Below are 19,457 nucleotides of genomic sequence, written 5' to 3'. Positions count from 1 at the left end.
ACCCTCAGCCGACGGGATTGTTATTGTGTTGACCGACAGCTCGTTGAATTGCCATACACTGTGCGGTTATATTATCTGCACTGATGCCTCGTTGAGATCTTCTGCGAGCCGATTACATTTTTGTTTATCCGATTTACATTATTCTCGGACGTTTATACGTTCACGCGGTAGGCATATATTAATTTTGAGCGCGCAATCAAATCTGCGCAACAGCTACCATTACATTATTTATACAAGGTGATTTTTTAAGCCTGCTCATCCTTATATTTGTTTGTTCAAGTTATGCATATATTAAAATTCAGTTTTTTTGGAATTTTTAAATACATGCTTAAAGACCATTTTTCGAATCATTGAAATTGTTTGCACCTGCACTTAAGGATGGTCCTGTGACAATACGAACTTCAGTTTTTCAAATAGGAACCTCCTTTTTTTCATCTAAATCAAAATTCAAGCTATTAGCTTTTGAGTTATGCAACTTTGTGTTGTAAGGATAGTATGTACAATGGACTAAGTGGACAAGGGGCTTAGGCGATTTGTATACTTGTAAATGACTATATATAATTTATATATAATCACAGATTTCTATACCGTCGATAGGTACCTACTACTTACCAGAGATTTGAGACTTTTAACGAACACAAAATAATTTAAACCCGTCCGCCATAAGACTATTGGATAGGGAAAATGTCTTTGAGTATTAAAATTGCTAAATTTTAGGTAATATATAGGTATACCGAAATACTAAGACATTATTTACAAATCTGTTTCAATTGGCCAACATGAGAAAATGGGGAAACATATTTTAGTAAGTATCTACATAAAAAAGTATTCATTTTTTTTAAATATCACTGGCTATATAATTATTATGTTTAATAATTAATATTTTATGGTTCTTTTATCTTTTCTTTACGGGTCAACCTGCACCTGATGCATTTATGCGTTTATGCTTATGCCATATTAGTACAACAACGGCAGATCACCACAAAAAGGTATTTCCACAATAATAATATGAACTTAATAAATACAATTTTTTATGATAGAGGAGCTAAATAAAAAAATCATTTTCATTAAAATTGTTTTGTTTTATTATATGTGTTGGGCATGGTATATAATGATAATATTATATATTGGGGTGTTAGATAAATAATAAATACATTTTATTTTTAGCCCATAGGTATTGGTATGATGCACGGTCAACAATAACTGCACAATCAACAAAGACTCTACCTAGTTTAAATGAGAATGATAACGGCATCGTTAATAACTCATTTAATGACTATACGGTCGTAATTGTTTTGTTTATAATATGTTAATATAGCCATACGGCTGCACAGTTTAAGCATTCGTATTACAATAATTCAGACACTGTACTCGCATGTATTAAATATTTAAATATCGTAACTTCTAATCTAATTAGCTAGTATACAACTATCGGTAATGTACTTAGCGGTTTCCTATGATTGATGGTTTTTGTACCTAATTTCAAAAAACGAATTCCTTAAGGTGTTTTTTATTCATTTTTATCCGGTGTAGTGTACCCTTTTTACCACGTTTCCCATTGGTACGTTCACATTTGAACCACGACATTCTTTTGTAGGGGGCCCTTCGGTTTACGGTTAACACACACATGTGGACAAAAATAAACTCGTCTAGTCGTCTACTGCAGGGTTGGCGTCTATTTAAAACGAACAAAATCCTCCTCTAACCATGTTCTATTGGTAGACAATTTTTGAGAATCCACCGGGACTCCACCCATCGCATTAAATCGGAAACATCTTATTTTTAGTAGCTTAGAGCCTCTTTTGGATCCTGAGTGTGTTTAATTTTGCTGTCGGATGCCGAGCGGAAAATTCATTGTAAGTGTATTTAATTGTACAAAACTGCAATATATTTTCTATTTACATAGCTTTTAACTAACTTTTTAAAAAAATGGCTTAGTTTAAGTTTTGAAAATAAAATATATTACTATTTATTTCATATAAAATATAATAGGTAGGACGGTAGGTATTATTATTGTTATAAAATTGTTTTTTTATTAAGTTACAAAGTGTTTATAGGTGTGTTTCAATTTGTGAGTATTTTAGTATTTTACCCTTAAATAATTGTAAATTGATTAAAATTAAAAATTGACTACAAACATTATTTTATTGGTAGGTACTGCAGGTAGAAGTTGTGTTCGTAAATATATTTCAAGTGGTTGTTTAGTAAGGAAAATACTTATAATATTAAATAATTACATAATTTCCTTATTGTAATAGATGCATACATAATTATTTATTTATATGCATGAAACAACTTTTTTATGTTTATGATGATACAATGACGTGTAGTATTATATTTATTCATCGAAAAATTAAAATTGTACGGTACACAAGTATGTAAAATATTAGGTACCGTCTTGGTACCTTTACTAATTTAGTATATGTAGGTACTATTGAATACCATAAGATCTATGTATTTTGTATTAGATTAATATTTGTTATAAACATCTTTTCTCCAAAGGAATGACCATGAAACGTAAGATACCTACTTATGATTTTTTACACGAATACAATCACGCATTAAATATAATATTTTATATTACGATGTTATATTTATTATAGCAAGACATCATAGTAATACAATTCATCTCATAACATACAAAATTATTTTTCCTAACATTTTTCAGCGTATAATAGTAACATCACTTGCACAAAATATATCACACTTTAGATGATTTTATATCTGAACATTAAGATGACTATAATTAAATTGTAAAATATATATTAATGATCAGACTGATTTAAATTTGATAAATAATATTATAAATATTTTTATAGACACGTTTGTACCGAAAATATTTTTGTGAAACAAAAGAAAACAACCGAGTAGGATTATCTACTAATTATATAATATATAAGTAGTAAGTATAGTAATTATATATTAATTAATAATTATTATTGAATTCAGCTTAATTAGGTAGGAGTCACCTATCTAGTTAGAATCATTTCATTATTAATACTATTTTATAAGGACTATGTAGGTAGTAGGCACAATAAATAAGATAAGTTATTTTTTTGTTGTGAGAATTATTTTAAATTGTAAACGTGATTAGAATTAGATTAAAGTAATTACATTGGTACTAGAATTTAAAATATAAATTTCTATACTTGCCAACCACTGGATGAACTCACCTTCCTAATATTTGGTCATTGTTCACTGTATTGTGCCAAGTGCCTACCTATATATTAAAAAAAATTTTTTTAAAATCTTTTGCAAATCTTATATTTGCTTGTTGAGGTGCAGAATCGATCACAGATTGTTAATGTTTTTTTAATAAATTAAACATCAACAATTTAAATAAAATACACTTATTTATAATTATTTCTAAGTTTTACATGGATACAATTCTAAAATTAATTAATATATTTAGAACTTCAAAATTGTATGATAAAAAGTTAAAAGTTGCATGAAAACCAAACAAAAACAACGGTTGTATTGTTTGGTAATTTTCGTTCAGTAGGCTAAGTTTTTTAGGTTAAAACCAATAGCTTCCTACATCAGCTTTTAGTTTGAATACTACCGAACAGTGAAATTAATTTGTTGGTTGTTTAATGCAAAACTTGATTTTCAAACATAATAAAATTGTAGACATTATGTATACAGCACCTATACGTAAATATATTCATTGTTAGCTTATAATGTTTACGTTAGTGATTTTATTATGTTACGTCAGCATAAATAACAATAAAAATAATATTTACTGTACCATGATACTAGAATAATATCACATGATAATATATTTTATACACTTAATGACTTACGCGGTAATACTTCCATGAACCGCATGCTCACATGTAGTTATAACTTATATAGATGTATGACTTAGAGTTCATATTAAATATGATGTGTGTTCATTTTAGCTTTCCCGTTCATTTCTAAGACGACCAGATTAATACTAATAATGAAAAAAATCGTGAAAGGATTGACCCTGTATATAATATAGGTACATACATTATGTTGACTTTTAACGATATGATTATTAAACAAAATAATGTGATAAGCTATACTTAATACTTATAATATATTGCAATAACGAATTTCTTTTAAAAAAAAAAAACCAATCTGTACAACCGAATCGAAATATTATTCAACTATTTAATTATTATCATGCTAAATCATGCTAAAACAAATGTGTATAGATTCTTATATCCTGTTAACTGTTGATATGAAGGTCAGATTAGTACATTTCAATGATTTTTAAAATAAAATGTATATAATATATATATCTATGTACGTGTAGTACCTATTGGTACGTACGTTTTGTTTTGTTATAATGTTTTATAGAATTATTTTGCATAACTTATAGTTAAACAATTTTTTTTGGCGTACGTTCAAGTCTCAAGTGTCTTAAAATATAATAAAAGGTATCGAAATTATTACGTACCTACATGCATGAGTATAGTTTAAAATAATATTAACCAAACCTTAATATTATCTAATAAATAATAACGACGGACCTTTTATTCTAACAAATACCTACCCACCCATAACGCATCAAAGCTTAAAAAATAATTATGCAAAACCGCTTTCAGACAATCAGATCACGACAGTTTTCCTTAAATTGTATTACATAGATCAGATGATATTTCAATAGTAAATTTTGATGGAACGAGATAACGGGATTTTAGACTTTTGTGCGAGTGATAACTATTATGTAACAAATAATATTATGTAATAGTTACAGTGGAATACTCACAATATAGCTTACATCGAAGTAATAAACCGTACAAATTTAGTCTGTAGGAATAAAATAACTACCGTGCAGTTTATTTTCCATTTTATTGGAGTTCGATATAAACAGTGGGTGTAATCATTGATTTATACGCATTTGAACAGATTGCTATGGTAGTTAATATCTAATTATTTCGAATTAATATTAATGCGAACAAAAGTAAATTTGTTCAAAAACGAATTTCTCTGGGTAATATTGTGTCAATAGGAGTTCTTTTTAACATTTATTAATACGATTTAATTAATTTATAAAGAATTATTTTATCCGAGAAATATTTATCTTCTGTTCATTTACCGGTCAGACAACTTTCACATAGGAGAAAAGTACCTACACAAGGAAAGGGAACAAATATTTTATCGACAAATAGTTCTGAAAACACATTACTATCATACGAACGAAGTTACACTAAAAAGTAATAACGCGACTGAACATTTTTCAAAACGTTTCAGTGGCAGTGGAAACGTTATTATTTTAACGGGACACAATCGGTAAAAATGATTTTGTTTGTACCCCGTTTGGTGACTTTTCGTGTATTCTATCGAATTCTATCTTAAACAGTTTAACACAAAATCTATAATCTATATAATTATAGATGTACTGCCTGTACAATACGTGTAGACAACACGTCAGTATCGGTTAGACAATATTATAAAATATAATGAATTGCTTTTTAACTTCTAAAAAAATTGACCATCGCTCAACGGTGATGCTCGTTTCCTATAGTAGGAAATGTGCGTTTCTGCAGTAGAGATCGATAAAATCGACTTCTACAGAACCATTTTTTCGAGACGTATACGGTATACCCACACGTCTAGATGTACGTAATATACAATACCGATACAATCAATCGATTACGAGCATGCGTCTATAAACTGCACGATATGGAGCTCTACTTGCAGTTCGAAAAGCAGCAGCAGAGTATTTCGCATTCTGCAGACGTCGAACACATATGGTTTAGCGAACTGTCGTCGCAGAAAATGCGCAAGTCCCGCAATAGTGATAAACGTGTCGCTCGTGAAGCTCAAAATGAATATAGGCGTATTATTTCGCGTTCTTTCTCATATTATTATTACTATTACGTAACCGGGTGGTCGGAAAACTAGTTTTGCATATTATTATTATCGTCGTCGTCGTCGTCATTTATTAAAATATGTATCGCACCACGCGCGTGTTTATACTCTTATAGAATATAATATAATATTACGGTGTGCTTGCGCCAAACACGGCGTACGATCGTCGACGACGCGGTGCACGTTTCTACGCTCCAGCGATATAATATTTTATCGGTACCCATCGAGATTTATACGTATCTATGTGTGTGCGCGGGCAATACAGTACACCTCAATAATAATAATAATATTATACCTTGCACCGCTGCAGGTGTTACGGTTGTATATTGATATAATGTGGCGCAAATGTGGCGTGTCACACAGTGTATCGCAGTGAAATTATATTGTTTACGAGCAGTGACTTCGCAGTGGACGTGTGAAACGAGCCAGTGTGTGTGCGAACGGATGTCGAAAGAAGAAAGGGCTCGCAAGGTTTACCGCGAACAAAATGGCCTTAAAGAGAGCAGTGGAATACATATTATTCTATTTTGCACACGTGTTACGCGATCGCGAGCAGCGTTGTGGCGGTGAAAATGCCATTTTTCTTTATCGTCTGCGACGAGCAATAATGGTCGCCATCGCAGTCAATCGCGCCTTTATATTATTATTATTATTATTATTATTATTACTATTATTAGGTATCATACCCACCTGATATAACATTTTTTTTTTTTTTTTCATTATTCTCAGTCCTATTGCCGTTGTCGTTTTGTTTGTTATTGTCATTGCGGGTAATCATAACGACAAACAATATCTGGATACGTTCCACTTCCTCTTGCATCGCGTTCGTGAGGTTAGGCCGAGAGTCCATCTCCGTGTAATATGATATAATCGTATTAGACCGACACACAATATTATACGGGAGATGCGTAATGGTATAGGGTGAACATTATAGAGGTTCACTTAAAAAATTGCAGGTTTTGCATCACCGCTCATTTTTTCCACACACTCACACTATTCCACTCATTTTGTACAACCCCATAGAACTCTATTGATCCGACTGGTGGGTATATGATGGTAAAGCGTTTTTTTTTTTAATTAAGAATTTTATTATACCAGCAGTAGACGTGTGGTAGGCGATACATTTAATTCGTATGATTAACATTAATATTAATATATAATAATATTTATACTATAGTTGTATCGGTTTTTCTTGCAAAATTTGATTTTACAAATCAACAGCAAATGTATTTTGCAATTATAAATTAATCATATTTTTATAAGTATTTATTTAAAACCTGCAAATATATCCACTTGCTCCGGCTTTTCTCATGTTGCATTTTTATAACAATCATTCTCGAATTCACATCGAAACTCGTATCGTGCGTCGGATTTCACGAAAATCGATTGCCCTCAATTTTCTTCTGTACCATCATTATACACACTGGTCTGCAATTCAACAGTCATGGTCGTAGGCCATACAACATAATATTATGCCACCTTGCCAACTGCGTCATTAGTCTCCATGGAATAAAACTACTATATTAAAATATGCGTTTAAGTCCAATCCTGCGTTGAAATATATTACACATGGTTGAGCGTGTGAAGTGCATGAAAATACCGCTTAAACGAAATATGCGCAATCCCATACGAAAGACGATATTATTGAAATTTGCAATACCTATAATAGGTAGGTAGGTACACCTAAAAATATTTCTTATAATAAATCATATTTTAAACTGGTTCCCAATAGTAAGTTGTGTATTAACCACTGTAACGAGTGAACACTGGCCAGTTGTCCTAGGTTTTTTTTCATAAAAAATATTTGTAATAAATTAATATATTATACCTGAAGAATACAGTAAATATTATTTAGATGTAAAAACAGGGTAAAATAAAATAATATGTATACAAGAATGAAATAAAACATAAATGGATTACAGTATTATAGCTATTAATAAATAGTAATTAAATAATACAATTAACCGTTTATACCCCACTGTTTATTCCTTTCAAAATTATTTTACGAACGAGAACGATTATTTTGAATGATTTGTTTTTAGAAGAATAGAATCGGACAAAAGATTATTGTTTGTGCATTCAAAACACTTAATTTGCGTTGTTTGTTTTCAACTACAATAATTTTATTATTTTTGCGTTTTGCCTGAATGTTTAGAAACGGGATCGAACGATTTATAGCTGTATAGATTAAGTTCCATATCATTTTTTAATAACTCCAAATTAATTAATGGGACGTGTTTTGCCTAGTCTTATACTCAATCATGATCTTTTTAGTATTATTTGTATTTATTCAGATACTCGTTTAATGTCAGTGCTTTGCTTTAGATATAATGCTTCATGTTATGTGATTATTAACGTTTCGGTAAATATTGTGATTACTTATGACAATTTTACAAAGTATTTAAAATTAATTATGGAGAGATAAAGTGATATTCAAATGAAGTAGAGTTTAAATTATACATCGCGTGGTCATTAAAATGTATCTATATGTATAATGTGTTATATTATGTTAAAGGATTAACAATGAATACAGAGATATAATCTTTTACTTGTTAAGCATATTTTAGGCTTTCAATTCGTCGTTGTTGTTGTTGTTTTTGTTGTTGTTTTTATTATATCTAGACGTTTTATTTAGGGGAGGTTTTTATTTACAGTTTTGAGAATAATAAATAGTCCAGATGCTTCTGCCTCATTACCAATATTGTTCATTATATCAGAAATGTTTCCTGTTTACAAATGTATTACTACGTACATAATTGCGTTAGTAGTTTCACATAAATTATTATTTATGCAATAATTAAAATATTAAAATTTAAGAATATTTACCATCTAAATAATATGGTATATGAGGTATGTATTTAAGTATAATTCATGACATTATGTCTCTACCTTTTTTTGCTTAAATTATTTATTTGACTATTTTAAGACTATTATTAAGACAACTTTAATGTTTCATTCATTTGTATTGTATCAAAAGATTTTATAGAATCTATTTTGATTAATAGAAAACGGGTGGGTTTCTACTTCTTGAAAATAATAATTATTTCATTTTTGGGCATATAATGTCTATTATACCATGTTATGTCTATCGTCGTAGATGATATTATATGACTATAGCGAGTTGACAGTATAGCGAGTTCAGAGCATCAACGTTTTAATTTATATAAACATTGTACAGTATTTTAATAACTTAATTAAATGCGTACATACGCTATGTGACTCTTATAAAAGTGTAATAGAAAATGAGAAACATTATTAAGCTATAAATTACTAATATGCACGCTATTTAATGACTCCGTATAACGTGGTTGAAATTTAAAAATATAAAAATAAGTATAATACAAAAATGTTGTTTTTTCAATTTTCATTTTTATTTAAGACTTAAGTGCGTATTATAAAACAAATATACGTTCTACGTTTGTAACTCGTATAAAAAAAAAACACTGGTTTATGTAGCCGTCTGTGTGATTAGCATAGTTTGGGACGGTGTAATAACTAATAATTTTATTTTATTTTATTTTATAATACAACTCGGGATTTTTTCAATTTACAATAATACATTTAGTACGATAAATAGATTATAAGGAAAAATTAAAAATTATTTAGTGAGAAGGAGGGATCTAAATTAGCTAAGTACATACAGCGACGTAGTGGTTCATTTTTACCATAGTTAGTTGAGGAGGTGGCGAGTGACAAAGGAACAAGATGGTGAGATGTTCGGACTGGAACATTAATAGACACTTGAGATAGGAAGTACGGGGAGTCAATTTTCCCCTGCAATAGTTTGGCTAAAAAGGTGAGATTTGCTGCTTGCCTACGATTTACTAAAGTGTCTAATTTAAGAAATTTTAGGACCAGCGTATAGTCATGGTTGGAACAATCAATATCTAATAATAAGTCTATACATAGAGGCGAATTTTACTGTCACTCTTAATGAAAGTATAAACTCTGCGTAGGTAGGAGGGCAGATTGGTGTGAGTACCTACCTATACACTTGTGTGTTTGCGATGTGTATTTTATAAGTCAGTGGCGAAAATGCGTGTGTGGTTCAATGTAATATATTTAACATTTATTTGTTGCTCGACCACTCCATAAAGTTTTTGGAAAAATGTAATACATTTAATGGTAAACATAGATTAAAAAAAGATGAAGAAAATAGATGTTGGATTGTATTTTCTAATAAAATATGGGGAGGGGAGCCTTGTTTTTTTAAAAATAATGTTGATTATACATTTTAAATTGAATTGAAATATAAAATGTATACAATGAACACAAATATAACACCATGGTATACAAACAATATTGGTGATGGCTATGATAATAGTGTGTCGAGCCACTCTTTGCACACCCTCCCCCCCCCCCCCCCAAAAAAAAAATCACATCACTCGTACAAGTGTTGCACGGCAATAGTGTACCCGATAGTGTATTGTTGTTGCAGATGTGACATGGGCAGACGCAGACCGGACTGGTGGTTGGAACAGCAACATCAACAGCAGCAACGGGACTTGCTGGAGGACGGTTGTCCGAGGAACGCTGCCAACGCTAGGGAGAGGGCTCGGATGCGCGTGCTGAGCAAGGCGTTTGGCCGACTCAAGACGACACTGCCGTGGGTGCCGGCCGACACCAAACTGTCCAAGTTGGACACGCTAAGGTTGGCCACCACCTACATAGCACACCTGAGCTCGTTGCTGACGACTACCGATCGGTCGGAAGCCGCGGACCAGGGAGAGACCGCGACCCAGGTCGCGGTCACGTCCGCGCAACCACTAAACTACGCCATGGTAAATATCACGCTTATAATATGCTACATAATATCCGAGTATCCGGTATGTATACGTCATAGGTGTAGGTATAGACTATTAAATGTGGCCACAGGGAGATTATTATCCCCAAATATGCGTATAATGTGTGTTATCCCTATATCAGTCAGCTTTAAATTAATGTTCGGTCTTGCCCTAACCCACTAATCACCACTAAAAAAAAAAGGTTCGTATTCGAAAATTACAAAGTATACAACCGTTATATACTTATGCATTCTTGAAATATTGAGTAACGACAATAATAATATAGTGGTAAATAACACGTAGTATAGATACACCGATATTTAGGTATTCCTCTGGCGTATTGTTATTTGTGAAAACGGTCGATACTGCATAATAAGCTGCGAAAACAACAATATTAATGACTAATACTAGTTAGTGATTATGTTCTCGTAAAATTTAAGAGTGTATAATAGATATTTTTTCCAAAATACGTCAAATCATTTATTACCTACCTATAGGTTTAATCTAAATACGTGTTGATACTTAATTATGCACACAATTTAATAATCAAACCGAAATAGAAAGGTGGTGACTAAAACATGATACCATTTCTAAACACAATAAATTATTTATGTACAATGTATTACATGATAAAATAACAGTGCCGCAGGCCAAATTAACCTCGAGCTCGTTGGTTACGCTAACTTTTAGTTGAATATTAAGCTTTTGTTAGTCGCTATTATAGTTTAATATTGCAATAGGAAAATGCGTACTAAACTTGCACATTCGATATTTCTGTTTTACCAATATCAGTATTAGATTACGGAATCCACTTATTTTACGTGTATGCGAATCCTGGCTTGGTAGTCGACCGCATTCAACCAAAAATAATTGTACTTATGTGTCAAACTACGTCTCGAAATATTAATAGTAAATAAATAAATGGACAAAATAATAATTATTATCCAGTAGATACAGAGTAACTTTACCCTGGCTCGTTCGTAGGCATTTTAAGTTCAGAAATGTCTATACCATTTTAATAGCCATTATTGGAATTCGGTCAGTCACGAGTATTAACATGATCAGCATACGTTATGTAGTTTCGGATGATACAATAATTGTCATTATGCGACATACAACTGCCGTGCACTAGATGTCGAAAATATAGAGTTTTCCTAATTTATTTGGGACCCGAACGAGTGGACAAGGGTGTATCAATATTATTATTGGCATAGGTTATATTGCGTTTGAAAGCGGATGAGGACAATGCAATATTGCCTGTTATATAATAACTGCAAATGTTTGCGGCGCTTAATTGAAATTCCATTTCGGTATAATAATTGATGGTGCGAAACCGATGAAACATCTCTTCGCAAACCTCGAATGAGGGTCGTCGTCCGGACGAGGATCGAGTTTGTTCGAATGGTCGATTGTGCCGACGGTGTTTGCGTGATAATTATTGTATATAACTCGTCAGTTACCGTGTGTATACCTATGGCGTGTACGTATTTAAACACAATCAGCTCGAGTAACATCCCCTGCGGATTGCGGCCCATTTATTGGGTCCGGGATCACATCCAGTCCGATTTTGGCGACATTGCTGATTTTGATTTCTTATTAGAGAATAAGGCAGCTATTTATAATTCGATTTAATGTACTATGTGTTATAGTAGATTCGTTTATGAATTAAGACGTATTTAATAACATAATATACACATAGGTTAATCGCATGTCCCTAATTAAATTAACATATAGGCCTTTAAATCATCATGTTTAAAATATTCAGCTTAAATCTTTAAAATTTAACGTATTTTGAAAAAGCCAATAACTTTAGCAGTTAAGACGCGTATATTGTATAAATTAAAAAATAACTTATTAAAAAAAATAACTCCCGGTGAAATGCCTTTGTAATTGACGGTAGATACCTATATAATATACTCGTAATATTATACATGATGGCCCCGGACTCAGATGATTTTTTTAGATCACCAATAAATAATAATGATAAAACGCTCAATTGTACTTAATATGATATTATATCCAATTATCCACGTCATATCGTACATACACGCAATCAGAAACGAGACATGAATGTGTACGAGAATTCACCGCAGAGAAAAAAGCTCTGACCATTCAAAATTGTATTCAAGTATTATACAGGAACGGATATAATTGCAAAGTTGTTATGATTTGAATATCGCGATGAGTGAGACATTCAAAAATGTATTACAATTTTCATATAAAGTTTCTCGAGGGTTCGGATTGGGTGCCCCTCCCCCCCCCCCAATTTGAAATCTCTCTCTATGAATTATCTGCACCTCTACTTATCGTTTTCCGCAGCCGGTCGATTTTAATACAACGTACAATCTATCATAGGACGACATAATATTATATTGTCTGTATGTTGCGGGACGTTAGACGATTCGTCGAGTTAACTCATTTTTCGTTTGTAGAATCACACAATAAAGACCACGAAATGGGCAATCGGCGGCTTGTCCGTGCGATCACTATTTATTATTGTCATGCTCTGACCGAAATATTGTCATCATGTGATATTATGCTCTTTTTATTTTTGTCGAACAACAACACACGTATATCGATAATAATATCTATATGGCGGCTGCAATTTTTGCGGTCGCCGTTTGTCCCACATAATATTAGTGTATTATAGTCGTCCATATAGGTACACCGAGTACATAGTAGGTACTCGCGTACATATCGGTTATGTACTTAATATAATATGTTCTTGGTAGGGTAAATAGAGTTAATAATTATAAATGTATGTCTTGTACGGTGCATTAACTACGCGGCATTGCATTTAAAAACAGTCCATGTACAAAATTAATAAATATAGCATGCCTCTGTCGTACAGAATCGGTGGTGATAAATTGTTCTGCGGGACTATTGAATTTTTAAATCTTATACGACCATGTCCTCTAGGGCGTAGTTATTCAAGTTCTTTCCGTTGAAATAATGCGATTTCGCTCAACCTCGCAATATATAAAACAGTATAATAATGACTTAACTTAACACAATTTAATCGAGGGTTCGACAAATCTTCGTCGCGTGAAGAAAATTGGCAGGTCCGTTACTGATTCCTGCAAAAGGGAAAATGATAGTAACTCGCTTATTACCTGACGTATAATTGCAATGCGACGAACTTGATTAGTTTTAGTCAAAATATCGCTTGAGGTGGTCCGTTTCTCTGTGATTGCCGATCGGTATTGGTTATTTTTGTTTTAATAGATTTGAATACTTCAGACATTATTTTAATAATTAAAATGTTCGTTATATTATATTAATCGTACCATATATATACCTATCAAATCGAATTAATAATCCTACTCATTTAAATTAATTTAATTCAGTTTGCTCATTATGTTATATTACATCATATTTCGAGTAAATTAGCAAACTTCATTTATTTGTTTTTCGTTGACTGTAGTATGAATAATAAATCTTTATGCCGATGATTTATGTTTATCAATCAATAACGTACAATAACTATAATTGTTTAATAATCTATCAGATAAAAACAATATAAAAATTAGTTTTTTTTAAGCTTAGATACTTCATCATGTTATAATTTTTAGTCATTTTAGTTAAAGTACTCTTCTTACACACTAGATTAAATACACATATTTTAATATCTACGTTTTTACGATCAATATTAGATATTTCTATTTTGTTATTTAAATCATATTTCATATTTATTTAACACAGGTTGTTATCATATCGAATTTTAAGAAGGAATATTGAAGTTTGAAACTCAAAGGATAGTCTGAATAATGAACCAAAGCAATGTTCAAACGACAAAATAAATATTTAATATACCTATTGTATATTATATAATAATATATAACTACATAAGCATAGTAAAATCGTTCACAAGGTTAGTTTAGAACTATTTCAACCATAAGTTGGTAGGTACTTCGAATTACAGTCTATACAGATTAAGTGCTTATTATACTAATTAATTTGATATTAAATTCAGATAAACTATAGTTTTATCAACAGTTTATTTTGTATTTACTAATTATTAAATCATACAAAAACCAACCAGTTACAAGTTACATCTATAAATAATTTATTTCGATTAATATCAGTCTGAATGAAATTTTTTTCTTAAAAATAACTGTTGGTAACACATAATATATGAAAAATCGAAAAGCAATCTATAGAATTAAATTGTTTGATACATTTAATGTTTCGAAAATAATATTTCAATAAAAATAATTATTTCGTTGACTCAATTACAGTTATTTAATTCGGTCTACAGAACATTTAAACTATTACACAATAATATTATCGAGTCAAGACGATTTAACTAGTTATTGTATATTTCATAAAGATCCATTATTTTTTCAATTAATTATTATTTGCACGTTTTTATTACATTTATTTAGTTTTTAAATTGCATTTTAAATTACACATGATTTTTTCATACTTTTATCTTGGTCATTTGCTTTTTGAGAGAAAAGAAAGTATACGAGTGTACATAGATGTACTCTTGTTTACTTAATCAACTGTAGTAATTGAAACTTGTAAAGTACAAAACACAAAGAATACTTTTTTTTCTTAGTTCAAATATTACTGGACCAAAGTTAGGCGTAATATAAAATCTAATTTAATCAAGAAAATAATTCAAGAACTTAACATCAGAACAAAATTAGAATATATTATCTTATGTTTTGAGTAAATAAATAACGAATATTAAAGGTACGAACACAACGGGAACAATAAATTCACACCGAAATAATATTTGCCAAGGTTCTCTAATTTTTGAAAATAAAACATACTTTTGAGGGTTGTATCGTTTTTCGATTGATAAAATTAAATGTTTATGCCTCTATACTCCTGCGAAATTCAGTGCAAAATGCAGATCCGATGTGTCATTGGGCTAGAGTATTTATTAGTGTATTTTTTTTTTTGAGGGGGATAAGTTAAAAACAAAATGTTTCATTTTCTTCATCCACCAAAATTAGAACCTTTTTGACGGTAATTTCAATACAATTTTCAAAAATTCGTGACACTTTTCAAATGAAAATAATAATTTAAAGAGCGTATAACAAAACAGAAACGAATATTAACCACCGTGTGTGATTAATATCGATTTATATCACAATATAAAACACACTACCTACTAAAATCAAAAGTGTTTTTATTTATTTTAATAGTTGTAACACAGCAGACATGTCGGCAAACGCCGTGACAATCGTCGTATTTAAGTATTTAACCATTCCGGTGGCATATTTTTTTTTCTCTAATACGATAATATAAATATTATAATGTTTTCGTAATATTTTGTTCTTCTAAAAATATATAGTGTGTTAATATACGTCGCGTAAACCGTATTTAACTACAACGTGTTTGGTTTTTATTTTTCTTATTCAGCATTAAGAATTTATCGTTCAGATTTTAAGAAATATGATGGCCCTTCCACATTTTTTTTCATACAATGTTCTGCACCACATGGCCCTCGTCCCTCAATATTTGCCTAGTCGACCTATAGGTCATAGGTTCGATTTTTTTAATGTTGTCTATAAAAAACGTATACTCTCGGAGTCTCGGCGTTAGTCGATCGTCGGCGCAGTATATAATATAAGTTTATCGTTGCGAACACGACGTGTTTTATTTTTCGCCGAACAGCGTTCGGACAGAGATATAAACACATGACGTACAAAATAAATATTATAATTATTTTATAAATGTATAACCATAATGATATAACACTGTCGAACTTCGGCTGTGTAGCCGTACACGTGCAGCAGAAGCATTCGAATACTATCGATCATATAGACGCGTCGTTATCGGCCATAAGCGCGCGCATAATATTAATAACTACAGCATTACAATATTGTTGTATTATTATTTATTAAATAAAGAGAGTAATAAAATAAAAAAATAAATAAAAAACACCGAGAGCAGGGTCGCCGTGGCTGTATTATTTACACATGAAAAACCCGGTGGCGCGTCGTTAATATAAATTTTCGAACGAAAACAAGAGTCGTGATTTACGACGCCAGGCCGAACGTTCGCAAACCTCCTGCTAAAGATCGCGTAAACCCACATCGCCGGATTTTATTTGGACTATATTTCTTTTTCCGTAACTATATTCTTGAATTTTTTGCCCTCACCCTCCCCGCACGCCGTTGCGCACCAATCAATGCCGTTTGAGTTGTATGTTTATGCGTGTAAACGGCGCCGACGACGGAGCACATACGAAGTGTACTTATACATAATAATATATATATATTATTAAATTATTTTTGTGCACTTCGTGTGCGTTCTGCACGTGTTGACGTGTTTAAGGCTCCAACAATTGTATTGTTACACTGTTGATTATCACTACAATGCTGCAAGGACACCGGGGACAGGGTTTTTATATTGTCACACGTTTCATTTTTTTTTTTTTTTTGAGAATATGTGGCTCCAAACTTTCTTGACGATTTATTCTCCAATTAATTAGTGATATGGTGCATGAATAAATACACGAGACATGCATGCTAGACGAGCACATGACGTAAAAATAAATTACAGGTAGGTATCAAAAGAAATTTTATGTAAATATTTCTCCAGTCCCTTTTGAAGCCTTTTTGTGCCCAGCACGCACAGAATTTTTTTTTACTGCATAAAAATGCATATTTCGAGCCTGAAGAGTATAATATTTAATAATCATATTATATATGATATGCCTTAACAATACATCGGTATTTTTTATGTTAATATATTAAATACAATTCAAAGTCATATTCACAATTTATCCTTCGGTTTGTGGTGAAAATTATTCATAGAAATTTACCGTGATATTAAATCGGTTTTGTTTTTAATTAAAACATTGATAGGATAATACATAAAGTATAAACATATATTCTGGGATACGAGTTATTACTTATTATATTATTATATAATTGTATAATATTCTTATCGAAATGTGTACGACTGTCTATTTAATACACTAATTTATAGTTACATTAATTTGTAACTAAATTATAGTATCGAAATCATCTTAATAGGTAGGTAAGTACATAATAATACATTGATTTTTTTTACGCATACATTTTACATTTCATTTGATTTCTAATTCACATTTTTGTTTTAAAAATGTAAAACCGTTTAAATTCGTATAACTATTTTTTTTTTTACTTCATAATATTTAAAATATAATTCACTATTATTGATTTAGGTTTCTCTTAAACGAAATTTTGACTTATTTGAACCTATTTTAACTAATTATATGAAGATTAAATATTATAATTTATTATTGTCAGCTGTCACATAATTTTATTAAATTATTACTTTTTTTATTGATTCAATTTAACTGTGTAAAAGTATATCTTATTTCTCAATAAAATAATTCGTTAATGGACTTTTAGAGCATAAAAACTTCTTATTCTTAACATTTTAAGGAAATCCTGTCTCTGACGAAATTCATGTCGTTATTGGACCGTGAAACTTGAACGGTTCAATTCCGAGAGAAAAAGGAGATTTAGATTTATAATTTATTGTTACGTGGACAGCAAATTATAGAATTTTTAAGCTGCCATGTAGAAGTAAGAAGGGCAAGAACTAAATTTGTATCTGCGTCTGTTTTAATAATTCAAGTTTCGTGACGTTTTATTATTCGCTAAATATTTATTTTAAAAAAAATTGTTGACTCGGTAGCGAGTCAAGTAATAATATCATAAATAAAATATAATATTTAACTAATATTTAACATTGTAATATGAAACTCGTTCTTTTTTTTCGCCCTGTTACATTCGAACTTCACTCGAATCTATAATGAGCGGTCATATCTACCTGAATAATTATGCCCTTGAAACACCAGATACTGAACAAACACATATTCAGATGGCACTAGGGTAGAACCAATACACTTTGATCACCGGAGACCCTAAACAAATACTTCTTGTTCGTCCGTTTCTGTATATACCTGTATTATAGGTAGGTACCATGTTAATTAACACAACCTATCAATTTTCGTCCGATATTTTACCAATTAAAATGTATCACTTTTATATGCATTTACCGGATGAGGAATTATAGTTTATTTAAAGTAAAATAAGAAAAAAAAAATACTGCGCGTCCCCGAGAACAGACTGTCCCCAAAATGTCTCGTCCAATCACGTATTCGTTGTAATCCAATTCAGTAGAATGATGTCAATAGCCGAAGCCGAAGTAACAATACATAAATTATGTAAATATATATACACAACTCAAATTATACTACAGGTAAACATTACTCTATATTAGTCATGCACAGCATTCTAGGTACATCGTACATATATAAATGCAAGTTAAATGTCAATATGCTATTTTAATTATACTACAATTATACTATAGTGTTATTAAAATCATGTTTTATATTATTTATGTATTGGATTTAATATAAATGTACGTTATATTTGAAACAAGGTTTTGATTTTAATCTTTTAGAACCACTGTTTCATTAAATCGCTGAGTATTAAATTGAGTAGTAAAATGTCATAATAATTATTTGATCATGTTGTTCAGTGTGTTGCACGGAAATTGATAAAAACACTAACAGTATATTGTTAGAACCTTAGAGGTTCTTCGTCAAAATCTTTTGTAATATAATTTTAACAATACTTATACAAATGTTTATTTAAAAATGATTTTGACAATACAAAAATTGTAAATGATTTCGTAGAAAAAAATAAGTAAGTTTCTCGAATCAACAAACTAAACGATTGTATACATATACGACTATTTGATTTGATACATACTATTTATAAATGTAGTCAATGTCAATAAATGTTAGTGTCAAATTGTCAGTTGAGTAGATACAACAATATTTTTTTTAAATATCAATCTAACCATAATAATAAT

General features: G+C 30.7%; 1 protein-coding gene across 2 annotated transcripts in view; it reads left to right on the top strand.

Moving 5' to 3' along the window:
- Positions 1–1,369: 1,369 nt before the first annotated feature.
- Positions 1,370–19,457, top strand: part of LOC111027740 (transcription factor 21) — a 42,975-nt gene continuing 24,887 nt past the window's right edge. Inside the window, exons 1-3 of one of the 2 annotated variants that reach the window (XM_022306159.1) lie at positions 1,370–1,856; positions 2,820–2,902; positions 10,283–10,625. In XM_022306159.1, coding sequence (XP_022161851.1) covers positions 10,290–10,625 — 336 coding nt within the window. In that variant the 5' untranslated portion in view covers positions 1,370–1,856; positions 2,820–2,902; positions 10,283–10,289. The remainder of the gene's footprint in view (positions 1,857–2,819; positions 2,903–10,282; positions 10,626–19,457) is intronic. The other variant, XM_022306158.1, reaches the window with a different exon arrangement.

Source organism: Myzus persicae, unplaced genomic scaffold (assembly GCF_001856785.1).
Source record: "Myzus persicae strain clone G006 unplaced genomic scaffold, MPER_G0061.0, whole genome shotgun sequence".
Lineage (NCBI taxonomy): Eukaryota > Metazoa > Arthropoda > Insecta > Hemiptera > Aphididae > Myzus > Myzus persicae.
The sequence above is the reverse complement of the archived record's forward strand: the minus strand, read 5'-3'. Positions and strand labels throughout refer to the sequence as shown.